Raw genomic sequence first — 20614 nt, 5'->3', positions numbered from 1 at the left:
GCTTAGGAACACACCTTTGTGTTATTTAAATAAAAATGTCATACGCTCATGTAATAATAATAATAATTATTATTATTATTATTATTATTATGATTATTGTTGTTATTATTATTATTATTAATGTTTTTATTACCTGTTTTCCCATGGTCACCCTATGCTTTCTTAACCCACTTTCTTTGTTTTTTTTTTTTGGTTTTTTTTTTTGGATCCACTGTTTCTGAGATCTATGACTAGAGCAGAACAATGACGAGTCGGCTCACCATGAAGGGTGAAATGTCTGTAGGCATTTGAACCAACCTTGCACTCACTGTGAATTCTCCTCCTTTACGAAGAACAGGAAAACTGATTTGATTGTATATTGCAAATACAGGGTTCTGCAGAATTACTGGCACCCTTTGGAAAGAAATGGAAAAAAGAAAATGTCTTTGTTGCTTATTAAAGACGTGGACTTCCAACGAGATCAATTAATTTAAAGAATTTTTTTTTTTACCTCTCTTCACATTTCTCTCATATTTTTTTAGTGACTAAGTTAATAAACAACAAGGACCATTTATACTTTACTCAAGTAGTGTTGAAACTGAATACTCAATTACATTTCCAAGAGGAAAAAAAAACATACTGTTTATTTCTTACATTATCATTTAGACAGTCAGTGTATTTATCATAAATCTGAAAAGACAAGAATTTAACCTTTTTTTTATTTCTCTTGCCAATCAATCTTCACCATTTAATTGTATTGTTTTCTTTAATATCATTGTAAAATGAAACTGCTCATAGCTATGCTAATTTATGTTAGGACTAGTACCACCTATTAGTCAATGCACCACACACAGAGTTTGCTAAAAAAGGTTAATGTAAGGCAGACTCACTAGTCTGGTTTACATAGTACGTGATTAACTTGTGTCCAACAGTAAAGTTACTTTTATGTAAGTCATGAAAAGAGCATGCACTGACTTGTGATTGAACATTTTATATTATTATTTTTTACTTTTATCTACGTGTATGTTTTACATTTTTTTGCTCATGTATATTTTTGGCCTCATAAACTTTAAACTGAGGAGGAGTTTGACGCAGTACCTATACTAGCTCCTCTGTACTTTTTCCTAACTTGATTAGATTAGAAATAACTGAGCTCTGCAGGACTCACCAATAGCAGACTTGAACATCTCTGATAAAGACACCATGGGCTTCACAAATGCTGAGCTTCCAAGTCTTTTGGAAGATGTAATCTAGCCTCATTGTGAAAAAGAATAGGTATCAAACAGTCTGCACACCACTTTCTCATAGCCAAAGAAAACCAGAGAATTTTAGAATTGCAGTTCATGTGTCCTCTGAATGTTTTTATCCTTATCTTTAATGAAAATACAACAAAATCTGCATATCTTACTGCTTTGCATACTTTGGCATAAAAATAATAAATAAAAATAACCAGAAATGCTAAAGTGTTTATGCAGCCTAAGTAATTCCCCGGTAATGCTAGGTTGCTGCTAGATGGTTGCTCTAGTATCTTAGGTGTTTGCTAAAATATTGCTAGGTGGTTGCTAAGGTGTTGCTCAGTGATTGCAGTGGTACCCCAGGTGGTTGCTAAGGTGTTGTGTGGTGGTTTCTATAGTATTCCAGGTGGTTGCCAGGCCCAACATTCTCAATCAGACCTAACATTTTGGAAATGGTTTGGTGTCTGTATCTTGAAAACTGCAAGATGTTTTTGCGGTAAAACTTAGGCAGAAAAATAAGAAGAATATAAATAGAACCAGAAGAGTGCATTTCCTACAGATAATGCAGAGTGATTGCACATCTTAAGCAATTCCTAGATACTTGCTAAAGTGTGACCAAATGGTTTCTGTGGTATTAAGTGGTTGCTAAAGTATTGCTGAGGTATCTGAGGTGGTTGCTTGGTTATTGCTAAATGGTTGCTATTGAGTCTCTGGTGGTTGCCAAGGTGCTGTCCTGTGGTTACCACCTGTAAACAAGCCCACTTGTGGCTAGGATAAATAGTAAAATGTCATATAAACAAAGCCTGGGTTAAACAACAAATCACTTTCAAGGCTATACTTTATGCAAGTCTTATTAAAAGAAAACCATCGGAAGCTTTTCTTTTCTAAAAACAAGCACAGTTTATTAAACATCCAGTAACAAACAAACAGCCCATATGATTAAAGAAAGGACATTTTCATTTTGGTATGCAAATTGTACACATAGCTATGTACAACAGTACTAACAGGACTAAAATGACAAAAGCGAGTTTTATTTGTTTGCAGAATGTTCCTAAAGTAATTCTCAGAGGCCACTGCATTGCCCTACAAATAAATAAAGCAAACATCATGATACTAGCACATGTTAGGTGTAGCACTGAAGCATCATACCATGTAGCATGTAGTTTGTTAGATGAATACTGAAGAGAGCCTTAATGGTTTAGAATAGTCATCCCATTGCTAGTCACGGATCGTGCTGACATGTAGCATCCATCATTTCTGTGATGCTTTCTGCCAAAGGTAAGTATACTGGATTTCTGTGCGAGTGTGGTCCAAACTGAAGTTGGTACCATGTAATAAAACTGGTTAGTTGGCTATTGAGGTGTTTTCCTGATTCTTCTAGATTTCCTCCAGAACCTTTCTTTTAAATGGCACAGTCATTGTACTTTTGAGGTTTCCAAAGAATCGACCTGCCCATGAACAGCAGTCACACACATAGGCTAAGTATTAAAACATACATCTGATAATGGACAGGATCTGCTCTCAAACCTAAGAGTTCAAGGATTGAACAAAAACTCTGAAAACATACAGCATGAGCAAAGACAAATAATTATATACAGTTACATGTATTGAACTGTGATAACACACTGAAGTAGATGCGATTCTGTTTATAGTTTGAGACTTTAAGATACTCTGGGATGGGATGTAAGATTTGTTTTTTCTGTAATGGTCTTGGTCATTGTTAAGAGTTGACAGTAGCAGATAAAGGTTACTTTGGGTGTGCAAGAAGTGCATTGTGTCAAAAGTCTAAACCAATGTTTATTTCAGATTAAATGGTCTTTCTCTTTCAAATGTTCCTGCTGATTGACACAATAAGACTACACAAATAAACACATCAGATATATTTCTTGCCACTTAAAAAGTCAATAGTGAAAATGTGAAAAGTAAACAACATAAAAATATAACAAGCGGCTATTTAAAAATATGGGCCGTCACTTAAATTATATAAATAGGGTAAAAAGGCAATAAATATATTTAAAGCTTAGGCTTTTTCCCTCCAGCATAGAACCCATAACAACAGACAAATCAGTTATCAAATAATCAAACTTGCTAACATATTCAAATGCAGGAAACAGTGATGGACAAATCAATGGCAAAATAGTCAAAAACACTCTTACATTACTTTCTCACCAATGGCATCAGAAAAGGCATCAGATTCCTTTATCACAGATGACTGATTTAATGATGAACTAAAGCCTTCATCTATAGCAAAACTGATTGTGTGATGTTGTGTAAACCCTAGGCATAGGCAATAACTACATGTGGACCATGCTGAAAATTCGGTTTCATATCCTATATAATCCCATTAATCTCATATTAAACTGTAAAAATATCTGCTGTCCTATATCTACAGACAATGCATCTTCTAGAAAAAAAGCTAAATATTTCTTCAGTCAGTACAGCAGTGTTCAACCACATTCTATATTACTGTACATTCGTCCTGTACATTAACTAACTTTCTTTGCCTGAATTTATGCTCTGAGATTGTGTTAAATGGCTGACATTTAGAACATATACCCACAGTGATACACCTCAGTTGAGGGCCGTTCTTTAATACTTCAGTGTACAGCTTTATTTCAGACGAGGCCAAGGATTCACTACGCACAAATTTAGTTGTGTGCCAGCCACAAGATGTCATCATTTAGCTGTGGAGAGCACACATTTGCTTTCTAGGCAGGCATAGATACCTTATTCTGAAATGATTTGCACAGATTTATAGTCTCAGTGGGCCAGAGTGGTTAATCCCTGCTATATCTTGGACATAAAGGACCATATCTGAACACATCTACACATTTCTGTATACAGTAAAAGACATTTTGGTATTGTACACTCTTAAAAATGAAGGTGCAAAAGGAATTATTTGAAGCAAGACCACAGATGATTCATCCATCAATGGATGGTCTTTTCAAAAATGATTTGAAAATGATCTTTTGATCCTTTTTTTTAAAAGACCTTCCCATAACATTAATATTGTATACCAATTAAAGGTTTTTCCTAGAACCGTACATCCAAACCAAGAACCATTTACGATCCTTCATTTTTAAGAGTGTATCCTAAAACGTAACCCGTTTCTTCTCCACTGTGTATTTCTCTCTTATATGGTGTGTCCCATAGTGCTACTAACCAGACCTTTTATATTAGTGACAGGTCTGACATCGTGTAACTGCTTGCGCCTGTCGATAAAAGCCGCCAGCCTGGCCGTGTCCAATGGCGTTTTGGAGTAGTCACCACTGTGAGCGCTCACCCATGGGTGCTGCAGACACGTGGACGAGCTCGGCCTCTTTCTGGGGTCCTGGTTCAGCGCTGAGATGATGAAATCTCTCGCTGCCTGACTCACCCCACAGAAATACTCATCTGGAAAGCAGAAGTCAAGTTTGCAGATGTTGACGCAGGTCTCCTCCAGACTTTCATCCAGAAATGGGGAGACTCCACTCAACAGGACATAAGCCAGCACTCCAACACTCCAGACGTCCGTAGATAAGGAGACGGGGGTGCCCTGGATGAGCTCTGGAGCTGCAAACTCAGGGTTCCCCAGCAGGAGGTGCACATATCGATGCCCTGATATCTGTACTGCATCACCAAAGTCTATCAGCTTCACACAAGGGACAGGCATGCGGGGATCCACCATCAGGTTCTCAGGCTGTACAGGATGAAAAAGTATTGAGGGTTATGAGGTTTTGGTATAACAGAAACAACATGAATTTAGTGGAAGGATAATTGTGGACAATTGTAATTATGTCATTTTACTGCCATTGATTTGGTTTTAAAAGTTCACCTTCAGGTCTAAGTGTGCCACTTTACAGGTGTGCAGATGCTGTAAGGCCTCCAGAGTATCCTTAATGAAGAACGCCACCTTTTCCTCCATCAGCTCATCATGAGCCACCAGGTAATCCAACAGACGTCCACCATCCAGCCTGTATACAAACCAAACAATTTTGTCCATAAAACAGGAAAAGCAATATCCACACCATTGCCCACCTAAAACCTAAAATGAATGCTTTAGTCTTGAATATAACTTTTCATTTGAATTATACTAGAAACCAATCACATGTATAGAAAAGCAAGGGTGATTAAATGTCTAGTATACCTACCAGACTCTGCAGTGAGGTAGGCTGTTTTCCAAACTCTGATTTGTAGCTATTCAACCAGCTATTTCTTTTAGTTTTCAGCATTTGGTTTTCAGACTTACAGCTCTAGGACGAGTATGTAGGCTGTGGGTGACTCGTAGGTGTCGGTCAATACCACTAGCTGAGGGTGCTGGACATGTTTCAGGATATCTGCCTCATGAGCCACCTGCTCTTTCTTCTGCATCTTCTTATTGACAAATTTCACTGCCACCTCCCTCTTACTGGCCCTATGCAGATATTTCCTCACCACAGAGAAACGACCCCTGAATCCAGCAAGATATATATATATATATATATATATATATATATATACATATATATATATAGAGAGAGAGAGAGAGAGAGAATGTATGAAGGTGCAAAGTCTAGTAAAATTACTAAGCTGCATAGACTATAAGAGGGAACAGAACAAGACATCACCTTCCGATTTCACAGATTTCTGTAAACGCTGACTCAAAGTTGTCTTTCCACTGGATTCCGGTTCCATCATATGTTGAAACTTCAAACGGCAACATTAATATATTTGTGGAAACAAAAGACATTGTGTACAAAAAAGAAAGGTTACACTGTGAATAAAGTCAGTTCTTATATATATAAAATCTATGTGATGATGTGTCATATTTATCTTACATATTTGTTTAATGAATTAATGTTTAACAAAAGTATGTGTGCAGTACTAACCACAGCTAGGTAGTGTGACCATGTTGGAGGGCTCACTGGGGGCACTGATGCCCCAGGGGTTGCTGGCTCTCACTCTGAACTGGTAGTGCCCACCTGGGATCAAATCCTCAATCTTCACACATACATCTGCTGTGGACACCACCGACTGCTGCCACACCAGCGAGTCTGCACACAAACACACATGTATGTGTAATTAAAGATGTTCTGAATGAATGTATTATGTTATTAGCCAGGTTTCCATGCAGCTGTTAAACTGAAGCGAGTAACTGAAAACTTGCCATAAATAAATAAATAATAAATAAATAAATACAATTTGGATTTCTTTGATATATGGACCAAATTTACAGACAAATCTTTAATGCTGAGCAGCTTCTTACAGCTGTTTTGTCATAGCTGCATTATCATAAATGCAAGGACACTGGTGAACATAATGGCTTGAGAAATGCCCATTAATTTTTGCAGGCATTTTATATCAGTTTACCATCTAATATCACCATTATATATTTTTCTTTGTAAGACATGCTTTTATTTCTTCAGTTTCTTTTATAGCCTGCTGCTAGGCAAAAAGAGAAACACTTGAGCAGTTAAATTACTTTATTCTACATCCATTTACATTAATTATTTGGCAAATGCATTTACATGATAATTTACCGTATTTCTTTTTTTTTGAACCTTGGCTTTTTAACCAATTTAATCATTTTAAATTGATTTTCTATTTTAGACTTAATGAAGTTATATTGCATCAGAACAGAAGATTAAATTGTGCGCTTAAAGTTGCTACCTCTAGGACTTGATAAAACTGCTAACACAAGTCATTAGTCATGTAGTAAGAGTGAGCAGGGTTGGGCAGAATACTTTAAAATTATGAATACTTTACACACTGACCTAAATGTACTTATGTACTTAAATGTACTTAATGGAGTAATATATTCCATTACAAGGCATACAAAGTAACATTAAGGATATGTTTAGAATATATTTAGACTACAAACTGATAAGACACACAGGAAAATTCTGCTGTTATAATTTATATTTAAGGCAACCTGTACCTTGCCATTACTAGTTGGCAGTTTTTTCCTGGAAATCAAAATCTTGCAAATTGACCTATAAAGTGGGTCTCAATTTTCAGTTAAAGACACATATGCAACTTGCTACAAAATGCATTCGCGAGTCCAGTACAACACCAGTGCTTAGCCTATCATGTCCACTACTGTTCCGTTCAATCATCTCTCAGAGGAGTTTAGCAGCTCTGAGATTAATAACTGATCATCACATTGGTTTATCAGTCTACTCAGGCTTTAGCAGAGCTCAGTAATGCAGAGAATAATAACCGATCATCACATTGATTTATCAGTCTATTCAGGCTTTAGCCAGAACCTCAATATTTGTAGACAAGCCATTTTTGAGTTCTTCTAACCAATCAATCTAAGCGTCCCTGAAAAAGAGAGAAAGAATCTCCTGCTTAAATAACTCAATTCTTTTTTTATTTTTTGCCGAGGAAAACGTAAAACAGTAGACTTACTAGTGCACCACCCAGAAGCTGTACACCATCTTTAGCATAACATTCTCTAATCTACAATAGCATTAATGTATTTTTTTTGCATTTGTAACAGAAGAGTAGAAAAGTGCTATACTCTTTACCCACATGCACAGCAAAGTGTAAAAACATATACTGATAAAGCAGAGCATGTGAAGAAGCGCAGGTTACCCTCTTGTCTGTACTCCACTGTGTAGCTGGTTATAGCACAGTTGCCGGAACTGGCTGGGGGGAGCCAGTGCACCACCACTGCTGTACCACTGGCCTCTTGCGCTACCGGCCGTGCTGGAGCTGCTGGAACACCTGACAAAGAGGCAACAAACCAACAGCAATCAGGCAATGTCTCTTAAGTGAGACAAATACTGAAAACTAGATTAATAGTACAGTCACAAAGCAGCGCAAACTAAGAGGCAACTGCTATATTTCACAGAACTAATAATAATAAGTAAAAATGAAAACAAGTCAGTGATATTATTTACATCAATAGATCAGCTTTTTTTGTGTTTCAAGCTAAAAATTCACAAGGCACTCTCGTTTTGCAAGTGGAAAAGTAGCAGTTTGAGCATTATTTGGATTTTTATGCTTTAATTAGACTATTGTATTGTAGTGTATTTTTTTTGTTTTGTACAATTTTAGAGAAAAAAGGAAAAGGTACACCATGCAAAAGTTTGGGTACCCCCAAGAGATTTGATGTTTCAGATAACTCTTATCAAGGAATCAGACCTTAATTAGCTTGTTAGGTCTATGGCTTTTTCACACTTATAATCAGTAAAGGCCAGGCAATGCAAATTTCAAAGCTTGATAAATATTCTGACTCCTCAAAGCTTGTCCCAACAATCAGCATCCATGGGCTCCTCTAAGCAGCTGCCCAGCATTCTGAAAATAACTGATGCCCACAAAGCAGGAGAAGGCTATAAGAAGATGGCAAAGCATTTTCAGTTAGCCATTTCCTGAGTTTGCAATGTAAATAGATAATGGCAGATAACAGGAAAGGTGGAGGTCAAGTTGAGGTCTGGAAAACCAAGAAAGATTTTCCAGGAGAACTGCTCTTAGGACTGCTAGAAAGGCAAATTAAAACCCCTGTTTGAATCCCAAAAGGAGTGGTGGTGCACTGTTCTACTGTATAGTGACACCTGCACAAATATGACCTTCATGGCAGGGTAATCAGAAGAAAACCTTTCCTGCCTTCTCATCACAAAATTCAGCATAAGATGTTTGCAAAGGAACATCTAAACAAGCCTGATGCATTTTGGAAACAAGTCCTTTGGACTGATGAAGTTAAAATAGAACTTTTTGGCCGCAATGAGCAATGGTATGTTTAGAGAAAATGGTGCAAAATTTCATTAAAAGAACACATTTCCAACTGTTAAGCATGGGGGTGGATCAATCGTGGTTTGGGCTTGCGTTGCAGCCAATGGCACAGGGAACATTTCACTTGGAGGAGGAAGAATGGATTAAATTAAATAACAGTAAATTCTGGGAGCAAGCATCACACCATCTGTAAAAAAAGTTGAAGATAAAAAGATGATCTTCTACAACAGGATAATGATCCTAAATACACCTTACAATCCACAATGGGCTCCCTCAAGAGGTGCATGCTGAAGGTTTTGCCATTACCCTCACAGTCTCACAACCTCATCAAAAATCTGTGGATAGACTTCAAAAGAGCAGTGCATTCAAGACAGCCCAAGAATCTCACAGAACAAGTAGCCCAGAATGTGCAAAAATCCCCCAAAAAAGAACTCTTAGTTGGGTGCATGCAGGGTGCCCAAACTATTGCTTTGGACCCTTTTCCTTTTTGATACTTTGAAACTGTAAAATATGAAAATAGAGTCTTTCTTAAAACATTAAAGAAATGTGTCATCTTTAACTTAATGCCATTTGGAAATCAGGTCACCTTTTAATTGCTTAGTTATTTACAGTAACAGAAATTTTGACCAGGGATGCCCAAACTTTTGCATGCCATTGTAAATGTATTAACCAATACAGAACTCTGCTGATAAAATATGAGGCTGCTCATTTTTTTCCATGACAGTGCTCTTTCATGTAGAGAACAGACCAATATGTGCTTTTTCCACATTACCCTGCTGCACTTAAACCGATGCTTAAGTGGAATAAAAGCACAACAGGCACATGGACAGAAGATGAGCTGAACGTGCAGAGATTGCTCCATCTCCTTTTTTCCACATTACCTTGCACTTTAATCGACGCGGAGGATGAAGCTGTTCCGTGGTCGTTAATGGCAACGCAGGTGTAGATGCCAGTGTCCTGGGGCATCAGGTTACAGATCTTCAACAGAATATCACCTGTTTCCCTGGAAACACACAGAACACGACAGATGCAGAACCATCACAGTAAAAAACGTTAGTCAGGACCTTTTGTCATCTACAAGCATGAAGACAAAACCAATAAGGTTCAAATTAAAAATATAAAAAGTGAGAGCTAACCTGCACTGCTTAAACAGACAAACTCACCACTGATTTTCTACTTTATTGGAACAAAAAGAGTGAGAGACCCTGCAACTGGTTGATTTCTTTGACATGATCCAGTCATTAATGAGGAAAACTGTATTTTCAGAACATCTTCACTATAATGTGCATTGAAAGTGGTTTGCTCTTCACAATTAGTTCAAATAAAATCCCCATTAACAACATTAACACATTAATTATATAGGCTGTGTCATATAAGATGTTACATCTTTTGGAAGAAGCTATTCATTATCAGGTTTTCACATGCAGGGCTTTACCTGATGTTGATAGTGAAGCGATTGTTGTTGACCAGTAAGCTCTGGTCAGGACCTTTCAGAGTGATGGTGGGTTTTGGGCGGCCACAGACTTTACAGCACAGGACCACTGTTTCCCCCAGTGCACACGTCACATCAGCCAGAGGGATCAGGAACTCTGGAGCCACTTCATACCACAAAAAGAAAGAAGAAGTATAGTACTACATCACACAATGCATTCAGTCTCATTATCTTATTTACTATCAGATACTGATGCTTCTTATCAAAACAGATTTTGAAAACTTTACTATTATGCATCATCGCTGTTGTAACAAAACCTCCAAAATGTTAACTTTACAAAAGAAAGAAAGAAAAAAATTGTTACCTTTTAATTCAAATGAATATAAAGCGATTTTACTCTTCTATTAGTAAAGGGTAGCTGGTGTTATCAGATGATGATCAAAAAAAAGTTATGAGGTTTTGATATGCGAGCAATGATATGCTGAACTCAAAATTACACTGAAAAGAAAAAAAAACTTGGCAAGTGAAATGATCTTAAATCAAGTCTATATACAATATTGTAAGATTATTGTAACAGTATTATAAGATTATTCAAATTATTTGAATACACATTTTTTCAACTAAAAAAAAACAAATCAAGTAAAACAAATGTCTATTATTATATCATAACATAATATATAATATTCTTTTCCCATAATGAGACTAGATTTAAGATACCTTTGCTTAAAGATATATACATACATAATTGTTATACATATACACACACACACACACACACACACACACACACACTCTCTCTCTCTCTTACATATATGGATCATTCTACTGAACTGGTTCAAAGCTTTTGTTTTTTTGGTTCAGACTTTTAACTGACTTGGGTTTAATACTGAAATCCTTTTGCTTTGAGTGACCCTCCACATCACCTACTCCTTTGTTATGTTTATTTTATTAAAACATAAACATTGCATTTTGTCACTACTAAACAAACACTACAGTAACAGCACAGTAGACTTTAGACAGTTGTACACACATAAAATTTTTCATTAAAACAAACAAAAAAATTATGTGTTTCAGTAGTGACAGTTTTTCATGTTACACACTAATTCTTAGACTTTGGGACAAATTTACTTCAAAACAATGGGATCTAACTGTTCACCGTCAGGGATGCAGTCTCACTTTCTGTTATAAAATGCATGGGTGTGGCTAAAATAAGACTGACTATGGACTAAAAATCTGTTTTGTTTTTTAAATAAATAAAGTTTTTAAATTAAAAATTAAACTCATGTTAAATCTAAATATTTTGAGTTCATTTTAAAAGAAACCAAAAAAATCTTTAAAAAAAAACAATAAATAAAAAACATTGAAATAATGAAAGTATTCTTTTCACAAGTTAAAATTTAGTAGTTAGGGTTTAGGAGGGCTACCTCCCAATAGAAAATACCCAATAAATGATGATTTTGTATGTATTTAACTAAACACCTAAGGTTTCAATCCTTAATTGTTTCTTTTAAATATTTTTTTAATAGGACATCAGTTTAAACAAATATGGAACAATGATCCATATATATCGGTTTTTTTTTATGATTATGTTTTGTTGTTTTTCTAAGTGAATAGATCCTCTACAGAGAACATACTTTTGCACATTTTAATACACAGGTACTAATCATTTGCTGGATTATAAGTTTATATTAAAACATACAATGTGGCACGTGCAAAAGTTATGACACATTTTATATTGCATGTTTTATTTTTCCCCATATATTCTATTCAGCTAATGAATAGAAATTGTGCTCCAAAATCTGCAGAGGAAATGTCATATTGAGGTTTGTTTGCTGTAGATGTGATTTTACTGGGGTATCCAAGTTTGCATATTACTGTGTGCGTGTTATATGACTGTGTGTGTACAAAATACAAAGATTTACAGTCACACATGTACAATCTTACCTTCTTGAATAAAATTGGGATTCATTAACTGTGAAATAGAAAAATAAATGTTAAAATGTAGTAATAATTAACTTCTGAAGAGCTCCACAAAGTGAGAGAGAACTAACATGAAGGACTGTTAAAAAGCGTGAGAGTAAAAATGAATGAAAAAAGAGAAATTTTAACTGTATCAGTGGGTGGCAGTAATGAGACATAAGTTATTTTATGATTACTCCTACTACTCCTACTACTACTATTACTACTACTACTACTACTACTACTACTAATAATAATAATAATAATAATAATAATAATAATAATAATAATAATAATAAGAAGAAGAAGAAGAAGAAGAAGAAAAAGAAAAAGAGGAAGAGGAAGAAGAGGAAGAAGAGGAGGAAGAAGAAGAAGAAGAGAGCTGACAAAGCTTTTTACAGCTATTAAATGACTGAAGTTTCAGTGTTTCTCACACCATTCTTGGATATCCTTATGTTTATCATCATGTATTTACTGGCGTTTTGCTCTTCGCTCTTCTAATACAGAAACAGAAGACCAGCACGGGCTAAAACTACACACTCTGTGAGGACAGCATGCATTAAGGGATATGTTGAAGCTCTACCTCCATGCTAGTTTTGGGGTCTAGCTCATCCTCACATTCTGATTCCTCTGAGCTGTGAGACTCCTGTGGTTCAGGAGGAGAGAGAGAGTAACATTAGACAGCTCATGACACAGCCTTAAAGACGAAACAAACAGCACTGCTCCACCAGTTCCCTACACAATTCACACTGAGTACAGCGAGGACGCGTTCTGCCTCCACTGCTCTCTGGAACCTAAGCAAATCAGAGAGTTGCATGAGAGAGTTTTTGTATGAATTATTGTCAACATAAAAACTGCATTATTCATTTATTTACATCCACTACAATATAAGCATTAGGACGCACCAAACATTAAGTGATTTTGTTAAGGTATTATAAAATCTGAAAAGAAATAACTCGCTCCACATAAACCATATGTTTTAAGACAAAACACACTCCAGTAAAAAATGTTTGGACACACTTGTGTATATGCATTTTTCAACATATTTGACATTTTTATGTAAAGGATTATGTTGAAATGCTAAAAGGATTTTCTATATAAGACAGTGATTTAGACATTGAGGCAAAGAATAATTTATGTTGAGACTATGTTTTTGCTTAAACCACTATACGCAGGGTGGGGCAAAATATTTTTAAAAAGTAGTGATGGCTGAATACATGTATAACATGTATATGTCCTAAATGTATTCAGGTACAATACATCAGGTACGTCTGACGGCATCATCTCCCGGCCAAAGCTCCAGTCATTACGTAATGACTAAAGTAATAGCATCTTAAGATGTATTTTAATTTGTTTGACAGTGAAAAATATTAGATCATTTTATGTGATAGTGAACAGCATGCTTTAAGTGAACAATCCTTCAGCATTCCAGATCCTGGAGTTTACACACAGGTGAGGGTGCAAACACACACTCCATGTCCAGCAGCACAAACACGCCCTACTACTCACTTTTACAGTGACCTTGCTGCTGAGAATGTCCTTTGGCTTACGTGGTCCATTCTCAAGCTTTGGGTCACTTTTCCCCCCACTCTCCTTCTCGGCACGCTTGCGGGCGCGGAGTGTGTTCCACGAGAGAGACTTCCTGTTATATTAAAACATGATCCAGTCAAACCTTACTTACAGCGAGAGGTCAGGGGAAGAGTAATACAATCAACCTACTGGAACTCATTGAGGGGAAAAAAGGAAACCCACTGGGACAAATATATTAATCACAGTGACATGGTTGATGTATTTTTTCAATCTTATTACATGGTAGCACAAATTCGCTGTAGCTAATAAAAGGCTAATATATTTCTTGCCTTATATATCAAATCAAGGCACATAAAATAGTTAGTTTTACAATAACTCAAACCACTGTATTGAACTATTATATGTACAAACCTGAATTCCAAAAAAGTTGGGACAGTATGTGAAATACAAATAAAAAAATCCACTTTGACTTTATTTAGACAAAAATAGTTCAAAGTCAAGATATTTAAAGTTTCACCTTATCAGCTTCATTGTTTTGTGCAAATATACTTGCAACAGATTCCAAAAAACTAGGAACATCGAGAAATGTTTGAAAAACATCTAAAACAGGTGATACAATCATGCTTGGGTACCAAATGCGCAACCAGGAAAGGCCGAGTCCTGCATGAGTTGAGGCTCGCCACTTTAACCAAAAACATATCAGTGAATAATCTAATAGTTCCTCAACAAGGCTCCTCAATAACCTTTATGGAAATAATGGATGTCATGCTTTCTGGACCAAAGAAGAAAAGTACCATTCACTTTGTTACCAGTGTAACGTTCAAAAGCAATTGTATGTCATGGTAGAGAGGGGCTACTTGCACATCAGTGAAGGCACCATTAACACTGACAGATTCAAACTTTTTCAGGGACGTCAGTGCTTATTTCAACGCGACACCACCAAACCACATTCTGCATGTTATAACAGCATGGCTGCGTAATCAGTGAGTGCGGGTTGTAGAATGGCCTGTCTGAAATCCAGACCCAGTAAGAATGTGTGGCACATCACGAAGCGCAAAATACAACAAAGAGCATCCCGTACAACTGCATAGCTGAAAGACCTGCATTGTGGAACAAAGAAATTGCTTTAACAACTGGATGAATTGGTGTCACTGTATTACACAATGTAATACAGTAGTAAACATGCTTCTGTCCAAACTTTTTGGGAACATGTTAAAGGTATGTAATTTGGAATGAGAGTATATTCACACAGAAAAATTGTTATAAGACATCAAATATTTAATTTTTGTACTGTTTTCAGTTTAATGGGGGTCAAACAGAGTTTACTAAATCACCGCTTTCTGTTTTTATTAGGATTTCACATTCTGTCCCAACTTTTTTGGAATTAATAATAATCAGCTGTCATGCTCTTACACCATGGTGGATACACAGTTTGTGAAGAGGCAGCACAGTCCTTATGAGCTCACATATGTCTTATTCAGTTAGGCTGAAAAAGTGGGAAAAGGCAAAATGAGGTCTGATGCTGCATCATGCACAAACATTTACTGTCAAGGACCAGTGGGGTTAGTACAAACACAAATTAAGGGAACTACACACTACAGGGTTAAGAAAATAAGTAAACAAAATTAATTAACAGAAAAAAGTGCATAAACCTTATTTTACTAGTGATACTGCCAGTGTACTGTGTACATTAAACTAAGGGACTTAATATTTAAGAGAGATCATAATGGAGCTTTATTTAATAAGTGAAGCGTCAGTACTGTGGCTGGGAATCATGACTATGAAATCAAAATGAAAAGAAAGATAAATGGACTTCACTTTGTTTCATCATGCTCATGTCAAAATTTTATTTTACATATTTAAAATAATACATTTAAAACTATTAGTTAACTACAATGCTGAACATTGCGACTATCATTGTATTGCACAAAACTGACTTCATTAATAAGGGGTTCTCTTAAATAGTGCAAAAGACTTTTTACAGGAATGTACTGATAAGAGTAAACAACAAAAAAAGTATTTACAGTAAATAGCCAACATATTTGATTAAAGAAAAAAAAAAACAAATAAAACTGAACTTAACATTTCAAAAATAAGATTAAAACAACATAATCTATACAAAATTGCCATAGACAATAACAGAAACTTTCTCCATCAGGAGAAACTATTCCAAGTCCATCAGATGGCCTATGTTTTCTTTTTTTGTCTTTCAAAAACGCTTTAACGAAAAACAAAAACAACAAAAACATGGTGTTAGAAACAGAAATAACAGTCCAGACGTGTCAGTTTCCACACTGATGTAAGATTTCTTCTTCTGTCTAAACCAAAACAAGTTTGTTCTTTCTCTATAGTCCTCTCAATTATTCACTTTTTCAGCAAGAAGAAAATTAAACATCTCCCCACGGAAACGGTCCAACACATCCTGGTTAGTTCCAACAAAAAGGGGGGTGGGGGCATTCAAAAGGGGTGAAGCCTTGGCTTAACAATCCAATCAAAGCTCCAGTTAGTGTTGGTTGACACTTACTTGATGTTCGAGTCAGCAGCAGTGTCTATGACGGTTTTAGTGAGAGGGCCGAGGATGTTGCCAGGCACCCAGCCTTCAGCAGCAGGTGACTGGCTGTTGGCGGGGCGGTACACCAAGTACATGTTCTGCTGATTGGTTGCAAGCACCTGCACCATTTCACCCTGTGTGACGCAAATTTCATTCTCCTTCAGTGCACTGTAGTCCTGAGTCACCATCATGGAGGATGACATACCGTTACAGCCGACCCCGTCATGCTGCTGTAAAGGGGGTGGGGGGGGGTTGATGGGAGGGAGAGAGAGAGCGAAGCCACACACCCACACCCACACACAGAGTGTAGCAAGAAACATGCACACACACACAAAAAAGTACACAGTTGAGACACTCAGTCCATCAAACTGAATGGCACATTCAAATACATTTTTCAAATCTTCATGTATCATCAGTTTCATTAAAGTCTTAAACTCTAGGGAACCTGTGTTAGGCCAGTCCATCACTGCAGCTGTCCTCCCATCCATATAGGTCATTTACAATAAAAGATGCCTGAGAGAGGCCAACAGTATGACCTCAGACTCACACACCCCAACCACTTCCTATTCCACCCGCTGCCATCAGGGAAGAGATATCCGAACAGTCAAGCCAGAACCACCAGGTTCAAAAAAGTTTGTACTATCGAGCTGTTAAACTCGTCACACCCACAGCACCCACTAGATCATGAAGACAAACACTACTCAAACTATATGCACACTGCACTTTAATCCAATTCCAAACTCTCTCCATGTTACAGCTGACTGACTTCTTATACGCTCACATTGAACACAAACAATTCGGCACTTATATATATTGTATTGTATATACGTATTGTGTTATTCCACTAGTACATGTGCACTCATGTCCATATGTTAATGTTTATGCACTATGAAGTAGCCCGAATGTGTTACTGTACCCCTGTATATGTATAATGACAATAAAGTTGAGTTGAATGGAATTGGGCTACACACTAATTCCTCATTTGTATAACCACATAACATTTTAGTAGTAAGTAGTAGTGGTTAAGTAATTCAGATCAGTTGTTAAACAATATGTCTTAAGGTTAATAGCTGCTACATGTGGCATATCAGAGTAATATAAAACAGTGTTCAATAAAATCAGACTAAAAAGCAGCATTTGTGTTGGGTAGAGAGGATGCAGAATGTCAGATTTGAGTTTTTTAAGAACATCAAACACTCCCTAACACCCCTATGGAGCTCAAGCAAAGTAGGCCAGATAACAGGCTAATAATATCCTACTTGTACAGCAATGCTGCTCTCAATTCTGTTTGGCTACTGTGAGCATGCTCATGCATATTAACACAACTGGTGACAATAACAAGTGAAACAGACCAAATTCCAACTAAATTTTCAGATTAATCAGTTAAAATATACAGAACATACCTACATTACATTTCATAAGGACAAGGTACTGGAGGTACTTTAGAGGTTTGTAATATAGTCACTTGTAATATACATAACTATTGTTTTTTTAGTGTAGATTGAAACACTACAAGCTAGACACCATGGATTTATTTTAAGATACTGTTTAAATTTTGGGGAATATTCAAGTTGATTAATAGTGTATTGTAATTATGTATTTATAATAATCTGAAAAAGTCTGTCTCGAAAGTTGATCATGACATTTAAAATACAAGGCATTCGGGACGTTAATTTTAACATAACTTTATTATCAATGTAATACAGGTTTGTCATCCATTTCATAATCATCTACAGCTCTATTCATCATTCTGGACAGATCTAATTTTTTTTCATCCTACAAATATATAAAACCTACAAACTTATAAATCGTAGTGTATGAGCATCAGATTAGAATCATCGTATGCATTTATCTGTAACAAAATTGGTTTTATATTATTGAAAACAGTGAACAGAAGTGTATAACAATAGAAAAGCAAATACTGAGTTGACGCTGTCCCATGATCAGGCTTGCACTACATCATGTATGCTGTTATAGGGCCAAAAAACCAAACAGCAAACAAATTTGAACACCTTAAATACTTCTCATAAATCCAAGAATTGTTGTTGTTTTCATTAATAATATTTTTCAGTGTATTGTGATATTGTATCGTTATCGTCTACACTCACCTTGGAGCTCTCGTATCTGTCGGAGTGTTTGTGGGGCTCAAAGCAGGGGCTGCCATTGGAGGTAGGTAGCTTTAGAGGGGTAGAGACCCGTCCTGACAGAGAGATTTTCTCTGGGCTGACCGATGCTGTAGAGCTGGGTCTGCTATTGGACTGACCGCCACGCCCTCCAGTGGACGGGTTTCGTGTCAGGGAACTACTCTTCTCCTTCTGATACTCGATGGGAGACTGAAGAGCTTCAGAGACACATGAAAATACACTGCAATCAATCAACAGCACAGTAACAAAGGCTTATTATATACCTGGAAGATGAACGATAAAAAGAAATAATGCACACAAAAAGATGATACTATACATAATAATTGAAATCTGATTCTTTCCCATAAAATGCCAGTGATGCATACTGTCTTCTGTTACCTTCCAAGCCAATGGGCTGGTAATGCCATGCTGTCAGATTGACTGAGCTTACCTGACAGGAAGTTGCTCTGGGCATCCAGCAGCTCTGTGATGTGCTGCACCCACACCTGTTTAATGTCCGTGTTCGCTGCCTGCAAAGTGAAGCGCTCAGACGACCCACGGCATGACAGCACAAATTTACATGGGTCATTATCCACGTGCTCCTCCAGGCCCAGGTAGCTCACCTAGTACACACACAGAACATACTGATCAGAATTACAATAACACAACACTAAGTGAATAAATTACTCTAATGAATAGGCATTCAGACATAATGTTCCATTACTTGTTAGCTACGTTAGCCTTATTGCTCCAGTGCAAAACTAAAGAAACAAACTTGGGGCCGAACAACTATATTTTGGGCCAATTGTGTAAATATATATAGATTTTTCAATGAAAGCAATGTTCTTTGTCTAGCTCAGTGGTGAGAGAGGAGGATCACCTTGATGCTCTTTTTGAATTGATAGCCAGGCGTTGAGGAGCCCTTGCGTAGAAGTTCACTGAAGATGACGATCTGCTCAAAGAGGAAGACTCTGCGCTCTTTACTACGAGAGAGAACGCCCGAGTCCTGCTCGGTCACGAAGAACGTCTCCTGCTGCAGCAGTTTCCCCTGACTTGTCAGCTTTCCCTGAAACAAACACACACACATCGGGAGTGTGTTAATGTGTATCTCTTTACAAAGCACAATATTTTACATATTTGTTTTTATTTTGGCACGGGCTTATATCGTCACTGTTGTGAAAAACCCTCGCATCTCCAACATAGTAACTTTACAGGAGAAGGAAAAAAAGTTGGAACAGTCATTTTGGGCCATTTCTTATTGATCTGTTCTTCATGAAAATAACAAAGAACGAGACACAAGGTTTTGCCCTGAGAGTGACGTTATGAAACTGCTATGTAAACACTTGTTCCACAGACTGAAGGTATATTCTATTCAACTGTGAGCAAATGTGTGTGTATGTATGTACGTGTGTGTGTGAGACCGAGTGGGCCTCTGTCTGTTAACACATGCGTATTACACACCGACAGTGTGTCAACACTGCTATATAAACAGGTCAACCTGCCTCTCACTCGTGCCACCTCTCTGTTTTTATCTTTTGCCCTTCTTACTCAGTTACATAACTGACAACACCGTCTGTCAGAGGCTTAAAGGTCAATATGAGATATAATCCACACACAATTACAGCAGGTATGAAAAGAATACACTTATCATCACTGCTTTTTCCATGACTGAAATGAGGCAGTGCATGACCTGCCTATATAAGAACATGGCCTGTGCCTGAAAAAGACTACATCCTGGTGTCATACAGTTAAAAACATAATACAGATGAGGCATCAGCATGCCTTTGGAGCTCTGAATAAACTGGAAATGCTGCAATGTATCACACAGTCAGAATGAAACTGATAACAAGCATGCTACAGGTCTAATAACAACATACTGTAGCACTGAACCCGTGTTGGCACATTCTTCTCAATTTTATATGCTTACTAAGTTCCTGGCCTGGAAAATTTATGTGATGAAGTACCTCATAGCCCTGTAGTCTGCCAAGGTTCATCATGTCATTGCAGAGTTTAGGCACCTGAGACATCAGATCCACCGCTCTCTACAAAAGAGGATAAAAAAGTAAGGGGGATGAGAACCAAAGAAAAGGCCTAGCTTAAAATACACTGC

General features: G+C 36.9%; 1 protein-coding gene across 1 annotated transcript in view; it reads right to left on the bottom strand.

Annotated features, from left to right (window-relative positions):
* Nucleotides 1-2094: 2094 nt before the first annotated feature.
* The window catches only part of kalrna (kalirin RhoGEF kinase a), a 212163-nt gene continuing 193643 nt past the window's right edge, over nt 2095-20614 (bottom strand). Inside the window, exons 45-60 of the mRNA XM_036566096.1 lie at nt 20469-20546; nt 19385-19570; nt 18956-19127; nt 18490-18722; nt 16355-16611; nt 13810-13942; nt 12884-12946; nt 12286-12313; nt 10345-10507; nt 9791-9912; nt 7770-7901; nt 6062-6226; nt 5801-5879; nt 5443-5643; nt 5029-5167; nt 2095-4893 (exon numbers count right to left, since the gene is read on the bottom strand). Coding sequence (XP_036421989.1) covers nt 4348-4893; nt 5029-5167; nt 5443-5643; nt 5801-5879; nt 6062-6226; nt 7770-7901; nt 9791-9912; nt 10345-10507; nt 12286-12313; nt 12884-12946; nt 13810-13942; nt 16355-16611; nt 18490-18722; nt 18956-19127; nt 19385-19570; nt 20469-20546 — 2697 coding nt within the window. The 3' untranslated portion in view covers nt 2095-4347. The remainder of the gene's footprint in view (nt 4894-5028; nt 5168-5442; nt 5644-5800; nt 5880-6061; nt 6227-7769; nt 7902-9790; nt 9913-10344; nt 10508-12285; nt 12314-12883; nt 12947-13809; nt 13943-16354; nt 16612-18489; nt 18723-18955; nt 19128-19384; nt 19571-20468; nt 20547-20614) is intronic.

Source organism: Colossoma macropomum, unplaced genomic scaffold (genome assembly GCF_904425465.1).
Source record: "Colossoma macropomum unplaced genomic scaffold, Colossoma_macropomum, whole genome shotgun sequence".
NCBI lineage: Eukaryota > Metazoa > Chordata > Actinopteri > Characiformes > Serrasalmidae > Colossoma > Colossoma macropomum.
Note: the sequence above shows the minus strand (reverse complement) of the source record. Positions and strands in the feature narration are given on the sequence as shown.